The 25,718-nt window shown below is 43.0% G+C and overlaps 13 protein-coding genes across 13 annotated transcripts; 7 read left to right on the forward strand and 6 right to left on the reverse strand.

Annotated features, from left to right (window-relative positions):
- Positions 1–248: 248 nt before the first annotated feature.
- KL911_003729 (uncharacterized protein) lies at positions 249–2,231 on the forward strand (the record flags this gene model as incomplete). The annotated part of the gene is made up of 1 exon (XM_043198941.1): positions 249–2,231. One exon carries the CDS (start codon positions 249–251, stop codon positions 2,229–2,231), a length of 1,983 nt encoding a protein of 660 aa, XP_043053513.1.
- Positions 2,232–2,254: 23 nt separating this feature from the next.
- On the reverse strand, positions 2,255–2,482 carry KL911_003730 (uncharacterized protein; the record flags this gene model as incomplete). The annotated part of the gene is made up of 1 exon (XM_043198943.1): positions 2,255–2,482. One exon carries the CDS (start codon positions 2,480–2,482, stop codon positions 2,255–2,257), a length of 228 nt encoding a protein of 75 aa, XP_043053514.1.
- Positions 2,483–2,581: 99 nt separating this feature from the next.
- KL911_003731 (uncharacterized protein) lies at positions 2,582–3,412 on the forward strand (the record flags this gene model as incomplete). Its single annotated transcript, XM_043198944.1, has 1 exon — positions 2,582–3,412. One exon carries the CDS (start codon positions 2,582–2,584, stop codon positions 3,410–3,412), a length of 831 nt encoding a protein of 276 aa, XP_043053515.1.
- Positions 3,413–3,974: 562 nt separating this feature from the next.
- Positions 3,975–7,475, reverse strand: KL911_003732 (uncharacterized protein; the record flags this gene model as incomplete). Its single annotated transcript, XM_043198945.1, has 1 exon — positions 3,975–7,475. One exon carries the CDS (start codon positions 7,473–7,475, stop codon positions 3,975–3,977), a length of 3,501 nt encoding a protein of 1,166 aa, XP_043053516.1.
- A 1,586-nt stretch (positions 7,476–9,061) lies between these two features.
- Positions 9,062–10,684, reverse strand: KL911_003733 (uncharacterized protein; the record flags this gene model as incomplete). The annotated part of the gene is made up of 1 exon (XM_043198946.1): positions 9,062–10,684. The coding sequence occupies one exon, from the start codon at positions 10,682–10,684 to the stop codon at positions 9,062–9,064; it is 1,623 nt and encodes a 540-aa protein (XP_043053517.1).
- Positions 10,685–10,944: 260 nt separating this feature from the next.
- On the reverse strand, positions 10,945–11,313 carry KL911_003734 (uncharacterized protein; the record flags this gene model as incomplete). The annotated part of the gene is made up of 1 exon (XM_043198947.1): positions 10,945–11,313. The coding sequence occupies one exon, from the start codon at positions 11,311–11,313 to the stop codon at positions 10,945–10,947; it is 369 nt and encodes a 122-aa protein (XP_043053518.1).
- A 116-nt stretch (positions 11,314–11,429) lies between these two features.
- On the forward strand, positions 11,430–14,993 carry KL911_003735 (uncharacterized protein; the record flags this gene model as incomplete). The annotated part of the gene is made up of 1 exon (XM_043198948.1): positions 11,430–14,993. One exon carries the CDS (start codon positions 11,430–11,432, stop codon positions 14,991–14,993), a length of 3,564 nt encoding a protein of 1,187 aa, XP_043053519.1.
- A 10-nt stretch (positions 14,994–15,003) lies between these two features.
- On the reverse strand, positions 15,004–15,759 carry KL911_003736 (uncharacterized protein; the record flags this gene model as incomplete). The annotated part of the gene is made up of 1 exon (XM_043198949.1): positions 15,004–15,759. The coding sequence occupies one exon, from the start codon at positions 15,757–15,759 to the stop codon at positions 15,004–15,006; it is 756 nt and encodes a 251-aa protein (XP_043053520.1).
- A 323-nt stretch (positions 15,760–16,082) lies between these two features.
- On the forward strand, positions 16,083–17,888 carry KL911_003737 (uncharacterized protein; the record flags this gene model as incomplete). The annotated part of the gene is made up of 1 exon (XM_043198950.1): positions 16,083–17,888. The coding sequence occupies one exon, from the start codon at positions 16,083–16,085 to the stop codon at positions 17,886–17,888; it is 1,806 nt and encodes a 601-aa protein (XP_043053521.1).
- A 294-nt stretch (positions 17,889–18,182) lies between these two features.
- KL911_003738 (uncharacterized protein) lies at positions 18,183–20,390 on the forward strand (the record flags this gene model as incomplete). Its single annotated transcript, XM_043198951.1, has 1 exon — positions 18,183–20,390. The coding sequence occupies one exon, from the start codon at positions 18,183–18,185 to the stop codon at positions 20,388–20,390; it is 2,208 nt and encodes a 735-aa protein (XP_043053522.1).
- Positions 20,391–20,464: 74 nt separating this feature from the next.
- KL911_003739 (uncharacterized protein) lies at positions 20,465–22,312 on the reverse strand (the record flags this gene model as incomplete). Its single annotated transcript, XM_043198952.1, has 1 exon — positions 20,465–22,312. One exon carries the CDS (start codon positions 22,310–22,312, stop codon positions 20,465–20,467), a length of 1,848 nt encoding a protein of 615 aa, XP_043053523.1.
- Positions 22,313–22,844: 532 nt separating this feature from the next.
- On the forward strand, positions 22,845–24,416 carry KL911_003740 (uncharacterized protein; the record flags this gene model as incomplete). The annotated part of the gene is made up of 1 exon (XM_043198954.1): positions 22,845–24,416. The coding sequence occupies one exon, from the start codon at positions 22,845–22,847 to the stop codon at positions 24,414–24,416; it is 1,572 nt and encodes a 523-aa protein (XP_043053524.1).
- Positions 24,417–24,564: 148 nt separating this feature from the next.
- KL911_003741 (uncharacterized protein) lies at positions 24,565–25,245 on the forward strand (the record flags this gene model as incomplete). The annotated part of the gene is made up of 1 exon (XM_043198955.1): positions 24,565–25,245. The coding sequence occupies one exon, from the start codon at positions 24,565–24,567 to the stop codon at positions 25,243–25,245; it is 681 nt and encodes a 226-aa protein (XP_043053525.1).
- Between the last annotated feature and the right edge of the window lie 473 nt (positions 25,246–25,718).

Raw genomic sequence — 25,718 nt, forward strand, 5'->3', positions numbered from 1 at the left:
ACTCACTCGACGTGGAAAATCACCAATGCAACTTTTCTCTACTTCGCAATTTTGTAGTGCAGCATAAATTAAATAATCATGGGTTCCTGGGCACGTGTATACGACCAATCCTTACACCTCCACTTATCGTGCCTGAAATATAGAATAATACAAAAATTCAGCTCAAGAGCTCTTTCAGAATTTTGACAACCGTGCACCATTTTGTGTAACCGAGGTTATTGAGGATTTGAATTGAATACTTTTCAAACATGTCTTTCGATCCAGTTCATGACAGTATAACTAATAACACGCATGGTGATCCCAATGTGGATTCCACTCGTCCACCGACAGATCAACAGTCCAGGTCCTCCGATCCACTTATCGAATCAGAAGATAAGACTACGGAAGCTGAAGATACGAAAAAACGCAAAAGACAATCCGATGACGGAGTTAAAGAGAAGTTACATCCATCGGTGCTAACCAATTCCCGCACTAGACACCTGAAGAAGGCTGATGGAGAGCCTTACTGGCGAAAGGATATACGCTTCGTTTTTGTTATGAAATTATTCTTCAACAACTGGAGAATATTCTCTAATCCCTTCAAAAAGTCGGGGGAGAATTTCGATTGGCCGGAGCACTTCAAATACTACAAAGATGAATTTGGGGCGGAGCATTTTAATGACGGAACTCGTTTGACATTCTTTGAGCTTTACCTCATAACTCTCATGAAGAGTAGCAAGGTTTCCAAAGTTTTGAAAGATCGCCTTTCACATGATCTAAGCTATGCGTTGAATTTCTCGGTTATCAGCATTCTCGTTAATATTGGCCGCCTGAACACGACCGTGAATTTTGACCATGCGATGAAATCTCAGTTTAGAACTTACCATTCTGTTCCCTCTTTGCATGTTGGAGATCATACGTCGATTTTCGAGAAATTCTACGTCCTTCATCCTGTTGAAGCCAGGCTCAAGACAGAAGACACGAAAAACTACTTCCCAATGTCAGCTGTGAAGCCGTTACAAGATACGCCCCGCATAAAGTCAATATTAAAGTCAATTAACGACTTGAATCAGGAAGTTCCAAAAAATTTCAAGGAGTTCATCTTGGGGATGAATGAAGACAATAAATTCCATCTGAATGTTGTTAGCTTATTATTCCTGCTTTGTGTGCATGAGTACGAGATTGGAAAGCTTTTTTTCCCAACCTCGCAGCAATTGCCGCAAAGTGAGACTGATAATATGGGTCACGCAGGTTTTGCCACTTCTTCGGGATCATTATTTAATGACATCTGGCTGAAAACAGAATCAGATCCAAACGATGAGGTTGAGAGATTTCTGTGGTTAGTTTATCTTTTCTTGGAGACTGACTTCAAAGCAGATAAAATTTTAGCTAATCCGTTCAACAACCCGTTGGCTAAGATCACAATTGATTCTGGACTGAATGTGGCACAAGAAATTGCTCACGATAACCTGGAACTTGTTGAAAAGCTTAGACAGCTGGTGCCCCCAATGAAAAAATATTCACCTGAGCAAAGCCAGGATCCATCTCAATTGATCAACGATGTCGACACAGAAAACGAAAAGGCATTTGCCTATTATATGAAGAATCTACGACTCAAATTCTTAGAAGACGCTCCAAGTGATGATGAAACAAAGAAAGCAAAACGAGCCAAAAAGTTGAAGAAGCCATCGGATGTTGATGATACGGATGCTGATCTAACTGCTTTGGGACTTGAAGAGTCGGATATGAAAAAGCTGAAACAGGCTCTTACCACGGAAGAGAATGGGACCAGAAGTGCTGAGTCGAACCCCCATAGCGACGATTTGCAAGCAGAAAAAGCACGCAAGAAGAAAAGGACTAACATTGGGCCAATCAAGCTAAACCTGAGCCACATCGAAGCCTTTTTAAGTTCAGATGTAAGATCTGGCTCAACGTCGAAAATCATGATTAATAAGCGAAACAAAAATCACTACATGGCCTTGTTTCTGAGAGATCTCATACTGAAACGTGCCGATGACCTCAAACGCAAAAGATTAAAACTAGGGCACTTAAACTGCATGCACAAATTGGACACTCTATTGATTATACAAAGCGACGAGAAGCTCCAAACCGTGTACAAGGACAAAATTGATGAGTTTCAGATCAACTATTATAAAGATTTGAGACGGATAATGAGTTTCATTGAAGATTCAGCGGACAGAGAGGAACCAGCGCACGATTCATTTTTGGAAAAAGCCTTTTCAGATGTATAGATAACGCGACAGTTGAAACGCTCTCATTCCACTGGTTCTATACTAATGACCGAATTACCTCTAATGATACAACTCCCCACTTTCACTTCATTTGTAGATTGTTTGTTTGTAATCAATTCAACAGCATCGGATAAGTTCAGATTGAGGAAAAGATCATAACCTGCAAGTCTCCCTCTGACTACCCTTGATGAGTTGAGTGTAACCTTGAGGTTTCTATCCACGTATTTCTTCAGCTCTGGCGTGGATACCATAATTTAATACGTTGAAATGGTTAAAAAACTCTTTTACCACTTATTTTCAGGTCGTGTGTGAATTCAAGGAGCAAGAAGTTGTTTACAATTCGCCAAACGATGTCTACAGAAGAATATGCGAACCTTCGGCAGCAAATACTGAGTCTGGAGTTTGAACGAGATGAATTAGTGCAAAAGATCGATGAGCTGAAAAAGCGCAAAGTTGAACTAAGCGGCGAGAATCAATTTAATTTGCAAGAATATCTTCAAACATGCCAACTACTGCAAGATCATTCCAATCTCCCGTCAGTCGATATGGAAAAACGACTCCAACTTATTAAAATGTTCTACCCGCATATGGTTATATCAGATGTACAACAAGAGGCTGGGATATTATCGTTCACTTTAAAATTTAAATACTATTTGGAGTTCAAGGTAGTTGTTGAGTTTTCACAAGAGAGAGTCGTTAATCTCGACATTGCAAAATCGAAGCACACAATTGTGAGCGAAATGGCAGAGATAAATAAGCTAATCAGACTATCTTGTGCCAAAAAAGATTTATCGCTTTTCATCTATGCAACTAATTCATATATTAATTTAGCAAAGCGCAGATTAAAGCTCTGGACACAGCTATTTGATAGTCTTGTCGCGGAATACAATGTGAACGATATTTCTCCAGCTTTGCAAAACGACAGACTGGCTGTGTTTGCTCGATTTAAAAATTGCCAGATAGTGACTATTTCTAAAGGCGGCAAGCAGTTCACGGTCCATTGGAAGCTTGCGTTTGACAGTGACGATGCCGAATTCGTGGGCGAATTCCAATCCAAATTGGAATGCATGTTTACTGATGGTGAGACTAGCGTCGACCTTGACGATACATTTAATGTCTTGGTGAAGGTGGACGGCATAGCAGGGGCTATAAGTCATCTTCTCAAAAACCTCTTGGACTAAAAACGGTATTCCATCTCAAGTCCAGCTCTGGACATTCCGCATTTCAAGTAGAATCCTTCATTTCTCGGGTCGCAATTTAATATAACTTTGTAACAGCTTTCTTCCTTCGCTAATTCAATCAGCTGACGAATCAGGTACAGACCCAATTTTTTTCCTTGCTGATCGGGCCTCACGGCTATATCTTCAACATGGCCCACTTTGGCACAGCCATGAATCAGCTTTGTCTCCACAATCAATGACCCAACCGCCACCACTTGCGATTTGTCGTCCGTGATCACCAGATTCTTATATGTTTTAGGCTGCGACTTCCAGTTGTCAACTATATCATTGAAGTGTTCCTGATCTACATCACCTACCGAGGTCAGAGTTTCCAACGTCTGCAGATAGCCTCTGGAAAAATCTTCCTTTTCTAGTGGACGCAGATTATAGCCCTGTGGCAGGTGCTGTTCGCTCATCGTCGGCCTTTCTATGCAGCTATTACGCGATAGATCTAATAAAAATAGTTTTTGAGGAAACTTGTACATTCGGTGTAGGGATTATACTCCGCAAAATTTCCCGGCCTCTATGGCACTACATTGTAGTGCATGCGGATGCCCATAGCTGACAGCTCAGAATCCAAGTATTTGAGAACAAACGGAATAGCGACGGTGGTTGTGTCTCCACCACCAATAAACTTGGCTCCTTGGCCATCCTCCCAAACATCCATTTCATCCATATTTTGTAGCACACGATCAATCTTTTTGGCGCAGCGACGACATCTCGTAGTGGCCTGAGTGCCAATGCGAGGAACAGACATTTGCGTGGACAGTAATGAGCCGCATGAGCGGCAAATGGCAGTCTGAGTGTAGTCCGAACAGTTGAGCAATCTGTCCTGAAGCAAGAAAGACGTTCCGTGACCGATAAGGGCATCTCTCTCCATTTCTCCCACACGGATACCTCCGTGTCTCTTTCTACCTTTAACAGGTTGCATTGTAAGTGAGTTCACAGGACCTGTCGATCTGACTTGGAATTTGTCGTTCACCATGTGTCTCAATCTTTGGTAATAAACCACTCCAATGTATATGTCTGCACGAAGCTCTTCTCCCGTCACACCAGAATACAATGGCTCGTTTCCATGGTAATTGTAGCCGGCTCTTAGCAACTGCTCACCGAAATAGTCGGCTGGAGTGTCCGACTCACTAAACTTCCATGGAGTGGCATCCTGGGCAATACCGTGTAATGCTCCAGCTTTTCCTGCGAGAGACTCCACAAACATACCAATAGTCATCCTCGATGGGAACGCATGCGGATTGATGATCACATCCGGCTGGATACCAGTCTCACTGAAGGGCATATCAATTTGAGGCCACTTCCTTGAGCAGACGCCCTTTTGGCCGTGTCTCGATGAGAACTTGTCTCCAATTAATGGTTGTCTGGTGATCCGGTACTTTATCGAAAGCGTCTGGAACTCGCCTGTCCCGTTGTCATCTCCAAGAAGCTTTACTTCCTCAATGAAAGCTGGCTCCGAGCTATGGTAGGTCTTCACTTTAGTTTTGCCCAAAATATCATCGTAATAAGCGCAAATGGGGTCACCCTCTTCCACGTGAACTCCAATGTGTGGCAGCCCGTCGTCGTCTAGCTTCTCTTTCCAGCTTTCAGGCCATTCATCACCTCCAAAGCCAAAGTGCTGAGTGATTGGATCCCCTCGCTTCCTATTCAAAGATAAGTCCACTTTTTCAACTTTGTACACCACTCCGTAACCGAATCCTCTCTCATCAGCAGACTTATTGATGATCATCGCATCGTCCATATCGTATCCTGTATACGAGATAACAGCAACCACTGCGTTGGTTCCGTTAGGGAAATTATCCATTCCATAATCGTCATAAAGATTGGCTTTAACGATTGGTGTCTGACCCGATTGAAGACGGTAGAGCTTATTGTCGCTCCTGTGGCACAGCGCAACACCAGGCGTTCCCATGGTTTGCTTACCCATCTGGCATTGGTACATGTTTCTTGGTGACTGATTGAAATCCGAGAATGGTGTCAGATTAGCTAGAATGGACAAAATATTGGTTGGCGCAAATTCAACGTGTGTATGGACATTATTTTCGATCTCAGAAGGGATAACGGCAATGTCCATGAACACCTGCTCGAATGGACCAACGATATCCTCTTTGTCCAATGGAAGATATCTGACTGGTCTCACCATTCTTGAGGCTCCAGCAAACAAATATAGACCTGGATATTGGCCGCCAGAGGATGGCGGAACATATCCAATTTCCAGATCCAGTGGAATATCGTGGTTTCCTTCCACCTTCCAGAATCTAAGAGTATCGGCAACGATCTTTCCCTGTTTGTGAGAGCACCAGCCGATGATTCTACCGTCCAGCTGAACACAGCAGACGTTTGGACCAGCTATATTCATAGCAGAGGCAGTAGGTGAAACGCCCAGCTTGTGTAAAAGCTTTGGGACTTTTGTGACGTCGGAAGCCCGGGTGGTGATTTGACATTTGTGAGCCAAGTGGTTTAGCAATCCACAAGGAGATCCATCTGGAGTGTGGACAGGACACAGAAATCCCCAAGATTCTGGAAGCAATTTGCGAACCGCAGTGGTCTTCAACTGCGCAAAAAAAGATCCTCTGTGGACCATTCGGAAGTGAGAAATGAAACGATGGAAATTGATCTTTTCTGCCACCACGGTGTAACCACTCACTTGTTGCAAGTCGAGACCAGATTGCGACACCAGGTTACCCGTTGACAAAAAGTACTGCAATTTCTGACCAATATTCTCGTTGATTCTCAAGAACACTCTTGACATGTACTTCCTGTCTGAGAAGTTCACTGCAATGCCTCTATTGATGTCCGATTGTACTTGCAATCTTATATTTTGAAGATACTCCTCGATTTTCTCCTTTAAAATCATCCCATAGAGGAAACCTCCAAGCAAAATCTCTTGATGCTGAGTTGCATCCGGATTGTCTGGAGAACACTCTCCGGCCACTAAGGAATAAAGTTTTCTAATCATGAATAGAAGCATACGGAACTTATCCTCATTCTTTTCCAAGTGGACGAGAACAATTCTCTTGATAACCTCCTCCCCTACGCTAATATCAGACATGTCAGGAGTAGCACCAAACACCACCCTGAATTTGTCACCAAGATATGCCAGGGTCTCTTTTTGCGAGTAAAGATTGTAGTTCTTATAAGTTCTCAGCAACAATTCCAAACGATCAGTCAAGAAGGAATTTCCAAGGTCTGCACCCACAACACCATCAAAGATTTCTCTATCATTAGTTTCGATCAGTGCTTTCAAGATCATCACCACAGGAATCAGATACTCGTTCTTTCTCCAAGAAAATCTGAACGTCACATTTCCATCGTTTAAGTAGTGCAGAACGTTTGTCTGCGAAGTTTGATCTGGCCTCACCGAGCGAATCTGAACACCAAAATGCGAATACGATGTGCCTCTATTAGCGAACGATGGTCTAATGATAGCCATCGGGTGGTTACGTCTTTGTACAATAAGCATTCTGATCAGCTTTTCAATACCGTTGACGATAAAGTAACCACCCAGTTCATCGCTCTCTTCTCTCAGTTTCACAAGCTGATCAGGGGACAAGTTTTCAAGGTGACATCTGTTGGATTGTAACATGATCGGAACTTGACCGGCTTCCCTGACTTCACTAATCTCTTCACCATCATTAATAGACCAACACACTTTAAGCAGGAGTCTGGCCCTGTAAGTTGTCATTCTCTCCCTACACTCCGCAGGGTAGGTGTTTCTAACCACCGAGAGTTTGTCGGTCGAAGGAACTTGTGGTTTGGCAATCTGCACAGAGTCAACTCTTATTCTCAATTTATTGCCTGAGCCAGTGGCATCATTTGTGTCAAAGATTGTTTTAGTTCCAATGTCTTTAACGGCTAAGTTCAGAAGTCCTCCATCGGGCCCCTCTGTCAAAGCGTTGAAAGATCCGACATGCGGCCTGACAGCGTCATAAAGCATCTGGAAAGCCGACTTGTCCTTCGGTGGGTTTTTGAAGCGGTGCTCCCTTTCCAGTGTTCTGAACTTTGCTGTAGTCATTGGGATATAGCTGTTTTCAAATTTTTTTTTATTTTTTCAGATAAAATTTTTCCGATCCCACGACATCTATCTTTGTGATAAAGAGTGATTGTACGCTGAATATTGATGTGCGATGATGAGCGCAGCAAATTACCTTTGGAGGCAATTCGTGTAAAATAATTACCCACACTGTTTCTTGCTTCAAATTCGCTGTGACCGCCTGGAAACTATTCAACAACATGTGTTTTTAAATCTTATAGGCTATTGAATTGTTGCTAGCTTTAAACATTGTGGTAATAAATGCAGTATTTTTAGCTTGAAAGCACATACTAATTTCATGCGACTCCAAACAAGTCTAAGGAAAAAGTACATCCTCTCTCAAAGCTATTACAAAGTCTAGCATTCTTTGTCTGCTCTGATGTCTCATATCAATATCAAGTCATGATTCGTGATAGCTCGGAAGTAGAAGATCCGTATCAAAGCTGCTGCTAGGTTTTACTTCAAAAGATCAAAAGAAACGTGGCTTGAACCTCCCTCAAGAACTAAAGCACCGCTCCTTCATCTTTTTACAGTCTTTGTGAAAACGTGTGTAGTCATGTAGTCTTCGTTCATGTGCGCGAAGAACAAGAAGCAACTCGTCTCGAGGATAGCACTCATGATTCCAATAGGGGCACTTGAGTGAGTATGTGATACTCATGATTTGTCATTAGGATGATGAAATGGAATCACCATTATAGGATCTCAGGTGTCACTACAACGGAGTGCTACCGTATTCTGCAATTAATACACAGCCCTAAAATAAAAAAAAAGTTCATGGCTAAATCACGATACGAGTACGTCAAGAATTTTGAAAGAGAATCCATTCTCCTCCCCGAAACCTACATAGTCGTCCGTGTCGATGGAAGAGGGTTTCACAAATTCTCTTTCAAATATGATTTCGAGAAACCCAACGATCTACGCGCCCTTGAGGTGATGAATTCAGCAGCACTGAAACTAATGGAAACCATTCCCAATATTGTCATGGCCTACGGGGACTCCGACGAGTACTCGTTTTTGTTACAGAGGCGGTGCGACTTGTTTGAGCGAAGGGAATTCAAACTCATCTCAACATTCGCATCCACAATCACTGCATATTACCAATACTACTGGAGTCAGTCGTTTCCAGAAAAACCACTTCAGCCTGACCGGCTTCCTACTTTTGACGCACGCACAGTTTGCTACCCAAATGAAGAATTGGTGAAAGACTATTTTAGGTGGAGGCAAGTTGACTGTCACATTAATAATCTTTACAATACTACCTTCTGGTCTCTCGTCAAGAGTGGTTTAACGACTCAAGAAGCAGAGAATAAGCTTATTGGAACATCTAGTTCAGACAAGCATGAGATCTTGTTCAAGGAATTTGGAATCAACTATAACAATGAGCCAGAAATCTACAAAAAAGGCACCATTTTTGTCAGACAGGTGGATTTCGAAAGTGATTCAAATATAGACCAGTCCAGAAGACAAGCACAAAGATTACAAAAGAAACTCAAAAAGTCAGAAATCAGGAAACTTCATTGCGACATAATCAAAGACGAATTTTGGGATTGCAGGCCTTGGCTCTTCAGCTAGACTTTTGCTTCAAGACCGAAGACTTGACTCATTAGCCTCCTGTTCATTTTACCAGTTGGAGATTTGGGCAACTCCTGAACAATATAAATCTTCTGTGGTAGCTTGAAGCTTGCCAATCTATCCTGGAGCCAGGCTTTTAGTTCGGTTTCTGTCAGCGAGGTCCCCTTCTTGCAAACTACGCCGCATCCTATATTTTCTCCATACTTCTTATCGGGATACCCGAAGGAGACACACTCCTTCACTTTCTCGTGCGAACTCACCACTGAATCGATTTCAACAGGTGAAATTTTCTCTCCGCCCTTATTGATAATCTCTTTTATTCTTCCCTTGAGGACTAAACGTCCTTCATTATCAAACATTCCGAGATCACCCGTCTTGAAGAAGCGCTTTCCCTGGAAGTTGAAAAATGACTCTTTATTTGCAAGTTCATTTTGCAGATATCCACTCGTGACATTGGGTCCGGATATAGCTACTTGTCCAACTTGGCACTTGTTCAGAATTGCTTCATGCTCGTTAATGATTATGACTTCCACAGTTCCTTGAGGAATGCCAACTGTGCCAGCTTTTCTGGATGTCTTACCATGAAAAGGAATATTATTTGAAGTGACTTGGTGTGATGCTTCGGTCATACCGTACGCTTCCACCACGGGGCATCCAAAACTCGATTCAAGCTCGCTGAAGACTGCCGGTGGCAACGATGAGGAGCAAGACCTGATAAACCGCAGCTGTCCTTTGAGTTCTTTGGGGAGACGGCGATTCAGAAGGATTATATGGATAGTTGGGACAGCCGAATACCAAGTGAAATTCCATTCTCTTAGATGCGGGTAGAACATAGATGCGGAAAAATGATTTGGGACAACAACTGAGCCCTGTGATGCGAGCGACGCCAATAGAACCTGGAGTCCGTGGATGTGAAATAAAGGCATGATCACATAATTCCTGTCACGGTTCCTGAGTTTGTACGTTTTAATAATATTCATCATTGAGCTAGTAAGATTGAAATGAGTCAGGGGAACCTTCTTTGCTTTCCCTGTGGTGCCACTGGTGAATAGTATCATTGCAATATCCGAGTTTCCGGCAACGCCTGGCATGTGGTGTCCTGCTTCTTCTGAAGGTAGACTTGACTTATCTATAACTGAATTGTACATAGATGCCAATGTTTGTGCATGGAATATCTCGTACTGAAGCAAAGATCGTGCCGTATCGTACCAAATTTCAATGACAAAGGGCTTTGTAGGGGTTGCACGGGCAGCAGAAACGACCTCCGAGTCAGGCTTCAAATGACTGTAGCGAGGAACGATGACAGCATCCGTTTCCAAGTCAGAGAGATACCCGGCAAATTCCGATCTAGTGTACTTGGGGTTCAGTGGCGTGATAACGTTTCCTGCTGTCGTAATAGCAAGAAATGAGGCAATCAGCTCGAGTCCGTTTGGAAGACAGGTTGCAATCCTTAATTGCTTCTGTGATCCCTTATCGCTAAAGGGAGAAATAGGGTTTGTGAATATTGATTGGAGATGGTAAACAATGTTGTTCAGTTGAGAGTAACTAAGCTCAAGGTTAGATTCAGGAACAATCAGTGCCGTTTTTCCTGACACTTGGATCAAACTTTGTAAGGACATGGTGAACCAGAAAGTTTAAGGAGCAACAGTAGAAAAAAGGCACTATCTATATATAATTTATAAACCTGAAACTGGTATTTTGATTGCTAGCGAAGGTCAAATGGTGGCTCCGTTTGACCTTGACAATCTCCATCCTAAGTTTTTATAAACTTCACCGAAATAGCCTAAAGGTTACCTACCGGTCGTACCACAAAATTTAATTGGCTTATTTAGACGTCCGGACTAATGCAATGAGGGGTCCTGGTTCTATAGACATGTATTTAGGCGAATTTCTTTCCTTCTAAAGGAATTTCAGCGCGAGGAGTCACCTTTGCATTTTTGGCGGGAGAAGGCCACTCAGGGTAAAGAATGCCAGCTTTCTTGAGCAAATCCTCAACAGTTTTAGTTGGCTGTGCGCCCACTGAGATCCAATACTTTGATCTTTGGAAGTCCAGCTTGACATCTTTTACAGGTATCACTCCCTCCGATTGTTGTGTAGGAGTAAGCGGACTGGGTCTTGGATCATACGTTCCTATCACTTCGATAGGTTTTCCATCCCGGCGTGTTCTTTTGTGGCTTACCACAATGTTGTATAGTGGTTGATGTTTTCTACCCATGCGGGCTAGTCTCAATCTGACAAGTCCCTTCATGATCGTGTCGGATTCTGAAAATGTAAAATTCTTCGATGAGATCACTCTCACACCCTTACACGCATATAGATTTTATTTTTTTTTCAGCTTTTTTTTTTTTTCTACCTTGTATTATTATGGCTACCTTCGAAGATGATCCTCTCCTGTTAGACATGGAGTTGGACTTGAAACTTGGTAGAATTAGAACACAGGTTAACTCGAAACTTGAAAATCAAAAACAGCTGTCTCTTGTACTTCAGGCTGTGGATGAAAACTTGAAGGATCAAAAGCAGAAGCAGAGTCCCGTCACATACTTTGTCTCCTTCCTTTCTCTTCTGGATCAGTGCTGTGATGGTGAAAACATAAAAGATGGAAACCTTGCTGGTGTGGCTCTTTATTTTCTGGACTTGGTGTCTCCGTACACGCCAAAACAGCTTTTAAGATCAAAATTTAGTGAAATTGTTGCACGTCTAGCTCCCGCATTATCAAGCGACGAGTCTGCAGCTCCATTGCTGAGATCTAGTATTGGAGTCCTTGAAAGTCTTCTTGTTGCTCAAGAGACCGGTGCTTGGATCAATTCGAATAACTATAAGATCAGTCCAAAAAGAGGTCTTACAGGTCTGCTCCAGCTGTCTATGGACCACAGACCAAAGGTTAGAAAGAGAGCACAAGAGGCTGTGCACAAAATTTTGAGTACTGTTCCGGCTGGCCCTTCTCTCGAGCATCCTGCTTCAACCCTTTGTGGTGAATTTGCACTCAATTCTGTCATGAAGTTGTTGGAGAGACAACAACAAGAAAAGAAGAATAAAGAACTCAATACGGAAATAATACACAACTTGCAACTGATTGCTGCTATTACGAAGGCCAATTCATGGCCCTTGAAACAAATACTGCCGCTTTGTGATGTTCTTCTGGTTGTGGCCAAGACCAGTGATCAATACTTGGTTTCCTCCTCGTTTGAAGCTTTCGAAGGACTCTTTCAATCTATGAATGACAAAGTTGACGAAGATAAATTTGTTCAAGTCTTGAATGTGCTATTTGATCTCAAACCAGCCGTTAATGATCAGCATCTGGCACCGTCTTGGCTGGCAGTTATTGCTAGGGCTCTCATTTCCTACTCCAAGTCTGTGGACGCATATAAATGTGTTTTAAAGCTGCCAGATGTCTTCAAGATTGTCGGCCACTTTTTCTTGAGCGAAAATCCCAATGTGCGTATTAGTGCTTCGCAATGCCTGATTGCAATTATCACTGATTCTGTTGATGTGAAATACCTTCTTGAACCACCGAAGACTCTCCCCGAGGTCTTCGAGAACGTCGAAGAAATTATAGAACAACTTTCTGAGCTAACTAATGAATTCCTGACTGTCAAGTATAGGGAATCCGCCAAGGAAATTTGTGAAGTCATCATAAGCATTTTGGCTAAATTTGGCTCTCGTGCCGGCCCTTACTTTACTAGCCACCTACAGATTATTGGAGAATGGCGTTCTAATGAATTAGAAGGATTTGAGCTTAATCAGGTTAGTGAAAATGTCATTGCAGTTGCTATCAGCTCGATTGGGCCAGAAGAAGTTTTGAAAACGCTCCCACTGAATCTCACCAATTCGCAAGCTACTGGACGAGCTTGGCTACTACCGCTTCTGAGAGACAATATAAGGCATGCTAGCCTTGGGTTTTACATTTCTGAGATTCTTCCAAACGTGGAATTCTTTGAACAAAAAATTGCTGAAGGAAATCCAGAATCTATGAACATTAAGATATTTGCCACAATTGTGGATCAAATTTGGTCTCTCCTGCCTCACTTTTGTGATCTCCCTACCGATTTAACGCAGAGTTTCACCGACGATTTTGCCTCTAAACTGGCAGCCCTTTTGTATGAAAAAGCCGATTTAAGAAACACGATTTGTCATGCTTTGAAGCTCCTGGTGGAAAGCAATGTCACCTATTCATTGGGAGTTTTGGAGGACGTGATTTTGGCACAGAAATTCCCCTTAGAGGAAGCCAAAAAGAACATCGAATATCTTTCGGCTACAAAGGCATCCAAATTGTTGTCGGTGCTATTCAATGTCTTCTCTCAAACTTCAATGGCCCAGAGAGGTTTTATTCTGGAGACAATTGACGCCTATTTGCAAATCTCGAAGCCTGAGGATCTTTCGGCCACCTTTGACAAGGTTTGCTCAATCTTGAAGCAAGCATTGGATGACGAGAAGGAAACCGATATGATCAAGACGGACGAGCCAGCTGCGAAATCGAGTATTCCAAAATTGTCGATTACCATGATGGACTTGATAGTTTTGATGGCTAAATACGTCCCTGAGTCTTGCTACAATGCGTTATTCTCGATCTTCAACCAGACAGTTAAAATTGCGGATGTTCAGATTCAAAAGCGTTCCTACAGAATCATCAGTCGACTACTGGAGCCTGATGCTGGTCAGAAAGCTGTTTTGAATTTCATTTCTAATATTTTGTCTCTTCTTCTCGAAACCACGGAAACCACCATGACGGCTGCCAAATCAGCGAGATTTGCGCTGATCCTAGATATCATCAAGATTTTACCAGCAGACAACCTGCACTTCATTCCTGCTGTTGTCTCAGAGGTGATCATCAGCACAAAGAGTGTGAACGAAAAGACCAGAGAGTCTGCTTATGAGACTCTTATCGTCATGGCTGCTAAAATGGTTGAATACGAGGGAGCCCCAGTCAAAAACTCGATGAATGATCCCGAGATGCCCGATTCTACCGCTTCGCTTCAAGAATTCTTCACCATCTGCTCTGCAGGCTTGGTGGGTGCCACCCCTAACATGATCAGTGCTGCTATTACCTCGCTTGCTCGCTTAGTCTATGAATATCATGCGAAACTGGATATCCAATTTTTATCCGAACTATACCAGACAGTTGAACTATTTTTGACTTCTAAAAACAGGGAAATCATCAAGGCTACACTTGGTTTTGTCAAAGTTGCGATTTTGAGTTTGCCAGAAGAGATGGTTGCACAGAATATGAAAGGTTTACTGACGAACTTGATGACTGCCTCTCACGAGCACAAGAATCATTTCAAATCGAAGGTTAAACATATCATCGAGAGGCTGATTCGCAAGTTCGGTGTCGATCTTGTTGAAGAATGCATCCCCGAGGAGGACAGGAAACTCGTTGCCAATATTAAGAAGGCTAAGGCCAGGGCCAAGAAAAAGAAGTCACAAGCTACGGGTACAAATGCTGCAGAGTCAGGGGTGATGTCTGGTTACGAGGCTGCTTTGTACAGCGATTCTGAGTCCGAGGAGGAGGAGGAGGATCAACCTACTGGAAGGCCTCAGCAGTACATATCCGAATCTAAAGAGATGCCGCTTGATCTGCTGGACAAACAGACACTTACTCACATATCGTCTTCGAAGCCAAAGAAATTCACGAAAAAGACTTTGGAGAACGAGTTCAAGACCAAGAATGGTAAGTTAATCATTGAAGATGCGGAAGAGCAGGACGATGTGCTCAATAAAGACTCCATCGATGCCTATGTTGAGGCCGTTAGGCAAGGACCAATCAGGGGCCAGAAGAACAGACTAAGATACAAGCATAAGAAAGGAGATGACATTGATTGGGACGAAGAGTCGGATAATGAGTCCAAATCGAAACCAAAAACCTCCAACAAGGTTCAAAAACCTCAGCGGAAACAGAAGAAGAAGTACAAATCTAACAGACGTTTATAGAGTAGAGAAGCTATATATCATCGGGATCGTCCACTTCTCGATTTCCTGCGTAAGGCAAATGTTGTGCCAGGTTTTCTGGAGTCGGTCCAAAGACCACATGATCGTTATTTGAGGTCACTGTAGGTTGCTGTAAATCTTCCGGAACATATTCCTCGAGTACTGTTCCTTTAAACTTCGTGTCAGGTTTTTCGCTCAGCTGTCCACGCAGCACAAAACGGATCCAGTCGGGGTCCAATCGTAATCCATCGTCGATCGGTTCGTTTTCGTTTGCCGGCACGCTCAATGGTTCCAGAGGCTGGGTAGGCTGCCTGTGAAGTCCTGGTGTTGCTTGGCCCAATGCTGCGGTCAGACTATTCATCTTTGTGTGTATATCCATCGAGCTCTTAAGCTCTGCCAATTCTGTGAGAAACTCTTTATTTGGTCTAGCCACCTCTCGTAGTCGCGTGTTCATGTCACTTTGGAACCAATATTCGAAATTGTTTAAGCCCTGCGTAACAAGTCGATCAGAATCAAAAGCATCCAGTCTGCGTGCTGGCGAGATGATTTTGAGTTCCAGAAAAGCGTCAGAAATGTCCTGAATGTTGGGCTCAATGTCATTGCGGGCCTCCATATATTTAGTGACTGTTTGTAAAAGCAGCTGAAAATACCGCACATAAAGGTCGGTCACAAGGTCCAGCACCCGATTGTTGCATTTGTCAAAGCCATGCGCCTTGAGAAGCTGAGCCATGGTCACCCGAAGCAGGTGAAACTCAAAGCTACTTGTCATGAAAACTATAAATATTTTCAGCAGTCGATCGACGCAAACTATCGATTTTTTCATCAGGCACTATCACATGCGGAGCTTTGACGAAGAAAAACCCCTGAGTAAAGCTTTCGGCGTCATCCAACACCTAAATGATGAGCGAACTATGGAAATCAAGGCCGGACAACAAATTTGGCTCTGTAGTGCAATCAGGAGTGCAAAAATAACCTTTGTTGGTAAATCGGCTACCCACGTTGCTGCTACCATCTCCAGCGTGAGGCTTTTTGTTGAAAAATTTTTCGAGATACAATAATACTTGTGTACAAAGAAGTGGTGATCAGGGGAAGATGAAGATCACTAACAAACTCCTGGATTCGCACAAGGAAGAGAATGCACCGGCAACATTTTCCTTCGAGTTTTTCACTCCGAAAACAAGCCAAGGCCTCCAAAACTTGTACGATAGAATGGATAGAATGTATGACCTCAATCCTTTGTTCATCGATATCACATGGAATGCCGGGGGACGTTTAAGCACGCTCACGACAGAAATGGTTCAGACCACCTCAACTGTACTCGGCCTCGAGACATGTATGCACTTGACCTGTACGAACATGAAAACAGACCTGATCGATCAAGCTCTGAAATCGGCATATGAAAGCGGATGCCAAAACATTTTGGCCCTTAGAGGCGACCCCCCGTTGGACGGCTCGGAGTCTACCGGTGATTTCAAGTACGCCAAAGACTTAATTAGATATATCAGGAAACACTACGGCGACCACTTTTGCATTGGTGTTGCAGCTTACCCTGAGGGTCACCCCGAAGAATCGGATCCCGTGAAAACTTTAAATTATCTGAAAGAAAAGCAAGATGCAGGTGCGGACTTTATTGTCACACAGATGTTTTATGACACGGAAAACTTCATCAACTGGTGTGATGAATGCAGGCAGATAGGTATCACCATGCCCATAATCCCAGGTATCATGCCCATTAGTACATACGCTGCTTTCGTCAGGAGAGCAGGTTGGTCAGAGATTGCGATCCCAAAGCATTTTAATGAGGCTTTGGAGCCTATCAAGGATGACGATGCCAAGGTGAGAGAAGTTGGAACAAAGTTGGTGATTGACATGTGTCAGCAATTGCTCGACTCCAAAAGAGTAAACCATCTGCACTTTTATACCATGAACCTGGAAAAATCTACCCTCATGATCCTGCAGGGTCTCAACTTGGTAACGAAGCAACAGCTTCACGACATGAAACAGCCATGGAGAAAGTCGCTCAATCCAAATAGATCCAAGGAGACAGTCAGACCCATTTTTTGGAAAAATAGAAAATTCTCTTATATAAGTCGCACTGCCAACTGGGACGAGTTCCCTAACGGAAGATGGGGAGATTCTCGGTCTCCTGCTTTTGCTTCCGTTGAATCATGTGAATCAGAGTTGATCAGACACTCGCCCAAGAAAGCTCTTGAACTTTGGGGTACCCCCAACAGTCTCAAAGATTTGGCCGAGCTGACCATAAGATACATCAATGGGGAACTATCGTGTTTGCCTTGGTCAGATGGCCAGATTTCTTCAGAGATTGAACCTACCAAGAAGCAGATCTTGGATATTGTGAAGCACGGAATTCTCACGATTAACTCACAACCTTCTGTCAACGGACTCAAGTCCAGCGACAACGTGTTTGGGTGGGGGCCAAAAAATGGCTACGTTTACCAGAAACAGTATTTGGAGTTTTTGATTCCCTCCACAGTGGTCAGCTCGCTGATTGAACGCATCAACGAAATAAACAAGGGAACAGATTCCAACATCTTGTCCTTCTATGCCACTGACAAAGATGGCCAGTTGATTACCAACACGCAAGACTCAGACATCATTGCAGTCACTTGGGGCTGTTTCCCAGGAACTGAGGTAATACAACCAACCATCGTGGAGCGGATCTCATTTTTAGCATGGAAGGATGAGCTCTTTTCCATTTTAGACAAATGGCTTTCGATTTTCAAACATGAGAAAGCTACACAAGCAAGTGATTTCCTATCGTCTTTGTGCGACTCGTTCACCTTGGTGACAGTTGTGGACAACGACTACGTTAAAAGCCCAAATACACGGATATTTGAGCTCTTTCAAGACATTGATCTCCTTGCTTGGACGGCATAGCCTGGCCGGACATGTACACAGGCTTTCCATATAGATACAACTCACCTCAACTGTTGAGTTGCCCACCGAAAACCAACGACAATGCATTTTATTCGCATTTTCCTATTCATCAGGTTTTATGATTCAACTTGGTGATACTGATGCCCAGTGTGTATGTACTTTAGATAGCTAACTGCATCCTCAACGGATTTATTCCACAGCCCGAAACTGATCCAATTTTTTTTTTTTTTTGTTTATCGTCTACTATTTAGGAAATTCAATTACTAAATCGTCTTTATCAATCAGACTCATCTTATGATGTCTCGGGACATATTTCTCGAAAAATTACTTGGAGAGGTTGAACGCGGGGATCAGAGTGGGAAACAATCCTACTATTCTGACTCTCCAGGTGGCCCTGCGGAAATACCTGCCTCGGCCGAAAACGTACAACTGAATCTACCTCGTCAAAGAATGGCCAAATTTGAGTTCCCTTTCAACGATGATGACGAAGAATATACAAGTGACGAGGAGGATGGCGAAAAATATGCTTCTCATTCGCTACTAGTTCGCTTAGCATGGATCATATATGCCATTTTGCCGATTTTAGCAATTATTGTCTTTTTGATGACATATTACTCATCTTTTGTTCTGAATTTATTCAGTTTCAGTGATCGCCCTAGCAATCGATATTATCCGGATTTTCCCTCAGGCTATAAAAGCGAGTCAGGAAGTTATGACGATTACAACATTGAGTTTTTTGACTTGCAACAAGCTGCATCATCCTCCCCAGATGGATGGAATCACGAGGAAAGGGTTCTTTTCTGTGTTCCGTTGAGAGACGCGGCTCCACACTTGTCAATGTTTTTTGGGCATATGAGAAACTTGACTTATCCGCACAACCTTATTGACCTTGCCTTCTTAATCTCTGACACTTCCGATTCGACCATCAAAGATCTGAAAAGAGAACTGAAAAATATACAGTCTGATAAAGACCCCAGGATGCATTTTGGTAGAATTAATATCTACGAAAAAGACTTCGGGCAAATTATTGGCCAGTCATTTAGTGACCGTCATGGATTCCAAGCCCAAGGTCCTAGACGTAAGTTGATGGCGATTGCCAGAAACTGGTTACTGGTCACTGCTTTGCGTCCTGATCACTCTTGGGTCTATTGGAGAGACGCGGACGTTGAAACGGTGCCGCCTACTATCATCGAGGATTTAATGCATCATGACAAAGACGTGATTGTCCCGAACATTTGGCGTCCTTTGCCCGATTGGTTGGGCTACGAACAGCCTTATGATTTAAATTCCTGGCAGGAAAGTGAAGGAGGAATTGAGTTGGCAGATAAACTGGACGAAGATGCAGTCATTGTAGAAGGCTACCCTGAATATGCAACCTGGAGGACACATTTGGCATACTTAAGAGACCCGTATGGTGATCCCGAGGTTGAGATGGAGCTTGATGGAATCGGAGGAGTCTCTATCCTGAGCAAGGCCCATGTGTTCCGCAGCGGTGCCATGTTTCCAGCATTTTCATATCTCAAGCATGCAGAGACTGAGGGTTTTGGAAAGCTTTGTCGTACAATGAATTTCTCTGTCATAGGTTTGCCTCACTACACAATCTGGCATATTTATGAGCCTTCGTCCGATGACATCCAACACATGAAATGGATGGCCGAGGAGGAGACCAATAGACTCGAGAAAGCAAAGATTCAAAAGCTATATGATAAAATTTGGATGAAAGCATTTGAGGAGGTGAATTCCGAATGGAATGGTTTGAAATTCAACGTTTTCAAGAATACTGACGTTAGAAGGGACGTGAGCATTGACTGGAGCGAGGTGGACGAATATTTACAGGACTTTGACGAAGAAGGGCTAGAAGAAGCTGATGCGAATACCAACAAAGATTTCGGAGTTGAAGATATGAGCAAGGATGTGGAATCTGCTCTGCTTGAAAAATTGAAGAGTAAGAAGCTTCGCCAGGAAGAGGAAAACCACCAGGAAGAACTCTTTGGTCATTTTCCGCTGAATCCGTACGTCAGCGGTAAGAATGGAAAAAATTACAGGTTTGTCAAATTTAAGAAGACGAATGACCTCGACATCATCAATTCCAATGTTAATGATGAGCTCAAGCACAAACAGGAGCAAGAAATGAAGGAAGATCTGATAAACGAATTGAGAGAAGAGCGAATGCACCAGCAGCAAGACAAGCAAGAACCTCAGAAGATAAGCGAGGGACAAGAAACTAAAGCTGGAGAGGACACTAAAGATTCGGAAGGCCTATACAAAAATAAAATAGCCGAAAACCACCAGGAGATACATGTCCTAGAAGAGCTCTACAAGGATAGCGAAAAGCAACAGAAGGATGATGAACTACATCGTCTGCGAGCACTCGCAGAAGCTAAGAAGGCACGGAAATTGGCCAGGATGAAGGCAGCAGAGGAAGAAAAAAACAGAAGGAATCAAATTGCCGTTCAGAGGGAGATGGAAAGACGGCGAAAGATGGGTTTAGTTCAAGAATAAACTAAATATTCATTTAGGTACGCTGATGATATGTAATTATGACAAAAAAAAAACTAGCTATGCTTGTCAAGATGTTAACTTTCTTCGATCATCTCCAGATAGATGAATTTTCTCCATAATTCACCTGCCTCAAGAATGATATTTTCAATATCTCTGTTGGATTTTTTCATTTGATAATTGTGGGAAGACAGCACTGAGGTGCTGCTGTTCACGCTTCCATTGCAAGAAGCACATGAACAGTTGTCTGGAGGATGAGAACTAGTTGCAATCTGACCGTCTCCGCCAACCAGCGAGCGAATTTCCGACATTTTCAAAGAAGACAAATTATTGAGAAGTTGCTTAATCTCTGACTGGTCAAGTTCCATTATTGTAAACTCCTTTGCTTTTAAGAATGCCAACGAGATGAAAATAAGCTGGACATGAGCATCAATTTGCGAGAGTGGTAAGCCTGTCTCGTTCAATGGCATATCCTCAATATCATCATCGTCTTTTAAAGACAGAGAGGACAACGTTGGCGTCTGATCAAAGGATAAAGAGACTTGGTTGATGAGAGTCTTGATGCTACTGGACCTGCCTTTCTTGTAGTGGACATCTGGTTCAAATAATGGGTTCCAAAACAGATCAGGACCAAGTAAACGTTTCTGTTCTTCTGTCAGCTGCCCCAATTGCTTCATTTCTTCCTCATCGAATGTATTTCTGAATCCAAGAAGAAGATCCCACACTCTTCCTCTATCATATCTGGACCAAACTTTAGAAGCGCAGTATTTCAACCACCATAAAATCCAGTCTCCTTTCAACAAACCCTCCTCTGACATGAATTTATGCAATTCCGGTAGCAATCGTCTTAAACAGTATAAGAAAAACGAGATTCTATCTTCAATCGAGCCCCCAAATTTTGGTAAATCGTCTGAGGACTCATCCGAATACTGATAGTTCGGTTTTGATTGTTTTTTTGTCGGATCAGGAGTGTGCAATATTACTAGCACCATTCTTTCGTAAATTTCTGCAAATGTCATTGGCTTGAATGAGTGGTTGCTGGACGCAACGTGAGGATTCAAACTTTCTAAACTTGAAACAGATTTTGGTGATGATGATACCACAGGAGTAGAGCTTAATGTTGACGAGTGGCTCACAGTGCCTGTGCCTTCATGATCCATTTTCTCAAAATACGTATCGTTTATGTTTCGCAGCTTAGTCCCATTTTTGGCTATATCGTCTTTCCCACAAAGTACGATCTGCGAATCCAGCAATGGTGGGACCCATTCAGCGAGGCCTAGGGCAATCCAGGCAAGACCAGAATTGTAATGAACAATAGAACCCCATTTCTTCAGGAACTTGATAATCGCACATTCCAAAGTTTCAAATATTTTGTCTTGAATCTCGAACAAGTCCTTGAGCTCCGGAGTTAAAACCTTTGGCTTGTAACGCTCGGTGTTTCTGAGGTATCTATTAAGGTCCGCTTTGATTTGGGCTTCTGGAATTCTCAGCTCTCCATCATCGTCAACATCATCAACGTCGTCATCAGGCTGCACGTACGGATTTAAAACATATGGATGGTATTTCAACAAGAGCGGCCAGATTTTGTGCCGTAGCGATGGCGGAAGACCACGCTGACGAGCGATCATGGAGAGACCGGTTACATTTGTGGTGAGAAGAAACTCTTCGCACAATTCCATAAGCTCAGGAACCTCGGTTATTGGGGGCCGGCCCTTGTATTTGAAACCCCTAAATTTGGCGGGCGTTGAGGACGTGGAGGAATTCGACTGCAAATCCAATGGCTCGTAAATTTTAGATTTTAAAAGACTCTTTGACCCTAAGAGTGATGTGTTATTTCGACTTCGATTCATTACATCAACAGCGTCATCCACTTTGGAATTACCAGTTGAATCGCAAGCTGAGCAATTTTCAGTTGACACCAACATTTATAGGATCAGTATCTTTAACGTCCGCCTAGCTCGTAGAAGATGCTGCACCCGATATGGTGTGAGTAGCGACCACAGAAGGCCAGAAAACCGTTCAAACTAGAGAACGTTTTGACTATCCCAGTCCTGTGGCTTGGTATTTGATGTGGCGAGGCAGGGTCCACGGGACTGCTTGAGCTAGTGTAGACTAGTGTTTTGTGCTCTAGCAAGAGTATCCCGACAACAAGGCAAAGCTCTGGCTGCAACCGCTTGTAATATACTCCAAGTTTGCGCTTTAAAGTAGAAACCCAGTCTAAGTAAAATTCCGCTACAAAAATCGCTAATTTTTTGTGCTTTTGGTCGTTTGACTGCTTTTTTTCGGAGCAGAGCCGACGCACCAAAAGAAAAGGCGTAGATGTAAAGATGGTTGCTTACTCCCAATGAATCTACTGTAGAGGATGTTAGTGAGTTGTGATAAGGAAGTGTCTCCCCAAGAGTCCCCTCTGGCACCGTCTTGCGAGCATAGATAGATTCGCCATAGCCAAGCTTCGCGATGCAATGCGCCACATGTGGCGCATTGCATCTGACTACGAAAATTTTCTTTAGTTTATACACCAACCAAGCTTTGATGATCTGCTCTATCTCTGGCAATCCAGCTCAAGAGCCAGTGCTGTCGACAAAATCTGGCCATGTGTTTGAAAAAAGACTGGTGGAGGAGTACATTGCGCAGCATGGAATGGACCCGATAACGGGGGATTCACTAACTTCTGAAGATTTGGTCGCCATTCAAGTATCGGCTTCGGAAAAGCCATTGGTGGTGCGCGAGTCTGCATCAACATCGATTCCTTCCTTGTTGTCATTATTTCAGCGCGAGTGGGATGCATTGGCTTTGGAAACATTTGAGCTACGCAAACAACTCAATCAATACAAAAAAGAGCTCAGTCTGGCTTTGTACAAACAGGATGCAGCCGTGCGAGTCGCCGCAAGCGCTATCAAACAACGCGACGAGTATAAGAGGGCTTTAGAGGAGCTCACGATAAAGCTTGGAAAAGGAGAAGTCGTCGAGTTCGACACACCAGTGGGACAAACTAACGGATCACAAGCACTGTCTGAAGAGTATGCTAGTCAATTACTTGAGGCTCATTCGCAATTGTATCAGCAGCACCGTTCCCAGAAATATAAATCTCCAATTGACGAGAGCTCAGACATGAAGTTTACGCTTGAAGAAGACTTCAAAATATGGGATGGACAAAAGAAGAAAACGACTCTTCTTCAAGCAGAATTCAACCCTGAGAGAACCAAAATACTACTTGCATATTCAGAAAATGTCGTTGTTGTTTACGATGTGCTTGAAAAAAAGATTAGCAATCGATTTGCGCTTCCCAAACGAACCAAGTTTAGTTATTTCCAGTGGCTCGACGAAAATAAATTTGTGTACGCTTCCACCGACGGGATAGTCCATATTATTGAAGGCGAATCGGAAACCAAGTTTCAATTGGAAAAAAAGTCAATTACGAGCATATTATCCCATCCTCTACTACCTTACCTGATCATAGCACAGGACGACAAACTCTATATATTCGACGGAGAAAACAAATTGTACGAGTCAGATCCTTTCCAATCCAAGATCAGGGAGATGGCTCTCCATCAAGATGGCTTATTTTTAGGTTTGTGCCTTGAAGATAACGTCGTTCAAGTATTTAATATTGCGAAAAGCTCTGTCGAGCTTAATGTTTCCATTGATTCGCTTGGCAGTGTCGAGAACATAGATAAACTTTTATTTGCACCGAATGGCTATTCCCTGGTGATACATTGTTCGACCGACTCGGGCTCGAAAATCGGAATATATGACTTGAGGAAAGACGCTTTCCAAGCGGTTTTGGATTCTCCAAGCAGTCCCGTTCTTGCTATTGACAAAGCTTCCTCATATCTTTTCAATGATCAGACGGTATTCAGATACTATAAAAAGAGCAAGAAGTGGAGCTCTGAGGTCGCAGAAATTCCCGATCTCGCCCGGGATGTGATTGTGAATCTTCAGATCAAGTCTCTAGATGATCATTATGAGGTTTTCGCTATTCTGAGAGACGGCATTTTGAAGAGGTATTCGTTGCAAGCAGGTGTATAGCCAGAAAAATTTCTTGTAATATAATGAATAGACGAACAAGCTGCTGTTTTCTATCATCCTCTCGGTAAAAAAAGCTAGGCATTTTCGGCATCAAATAATTTTTAAAACATTAACAAAGTACCGACTCAAAACAAAAATTTGCCTTGGAATGAGAAGTATAGCTTTCCTGCCTCTCAAAAGGGCTTCTCATAGCGAGGCTCTCATAAAGGAAGCAACAAAAGATACCCGGTGGGGACCGACCACCGCGGAGTTGAACGAGCTGTCTCGGCTTTCAAATCAACCGAGCGACTTGGGCTTGATCACCAAAGAGTTATCCCGGAAACTGCGTTCCAAAAGCCCTATCCAAATTCACAAAGCGTTATCGATTGTGCTGTACATGTTGCAGACCTCATCATCCGAGTTTGTTTCTTGGCTTACATTGAATCAATATTCAATCAGAACCCTCAGGGAATATCAGATAGATACACGTCGAAAACAAGTTGAGGATGCTCAACTGGCTTTCAATATTCGCAACAAGGCTTCCGAAATTCTCAGGTTACTAGAAAACCGAGAGCTTTTGAAACGAAAACGACAAGAGTTTATCACTTTCAGAGAAGATATGAAATTGCCAACTCCTCGTTCTTCATTGGATATGCCAAGCCGGACTTCATTCACAGGTGAGCGCAATTGCAAATCGCTGGAAATAAATAGGGCGGAACTATTTCGTGAATTGGATGTTTTCTCGTCTTCATCAGATGAAGAACGGGAACGCAGAGGAAGTATGCTCAGCAATATCCTGGAGCTAGAAGAAGAAGTGAATCATTTTGAACCCCGGTCGATGCGAATTTGATAAAGTAACCTCAGTTATTGGCTATCACATCCTGCTACTTAATATGACGACAATCTAGTCGTCGCGTCGATTATGACTTAGTTATATATATTAATTAGCCGCAACCGCCAGAAAGTTCTGGCATAATAAATAATGCGCCACGAATAAACAAGTCACCGCCACATTGTAAGCCCTCAAACGGAGCCGCATGACTTTAGCCCACTCATCCAGACGAGGCATGTGTTCGAAACACTGGTACTATAGTAAGTAAAAGATGTTACGTTCGCCTGTTGCGAGCGAGAGAGAGAATTAATATAAAAACCATGTCCTTGACCAAGTGGGCAAGCGATGTTTTTGCTGTCATGGTAATTTATCTAGTTAGGCAGCTCTGTTATCAGGTGTGGCTAGTGTAAAGCAACATTTCTTTTTTTGAAGACCACCCCTTATTCTTTGCCACCGAAATTGCCTGTTTTCCGTAGCAACATATAAATATC

Source organism: Ogataea haglerorum, assembly GCF_019207285.1.
Source record: "Ogataea haglerorum isolate 81-453-3 chromosome Unknown 81-453-3_NODE_10_length_422072_cov_98.086364, whole genome shotgun sequence".
In the NCBI taxonomy this organism is placed as follows: Eukaryota; Fungi; Ascomycota; class Pichiomycetes; order Pichiales; family Pichiaceae; genus Ogataea; species Ogataea haglerorum.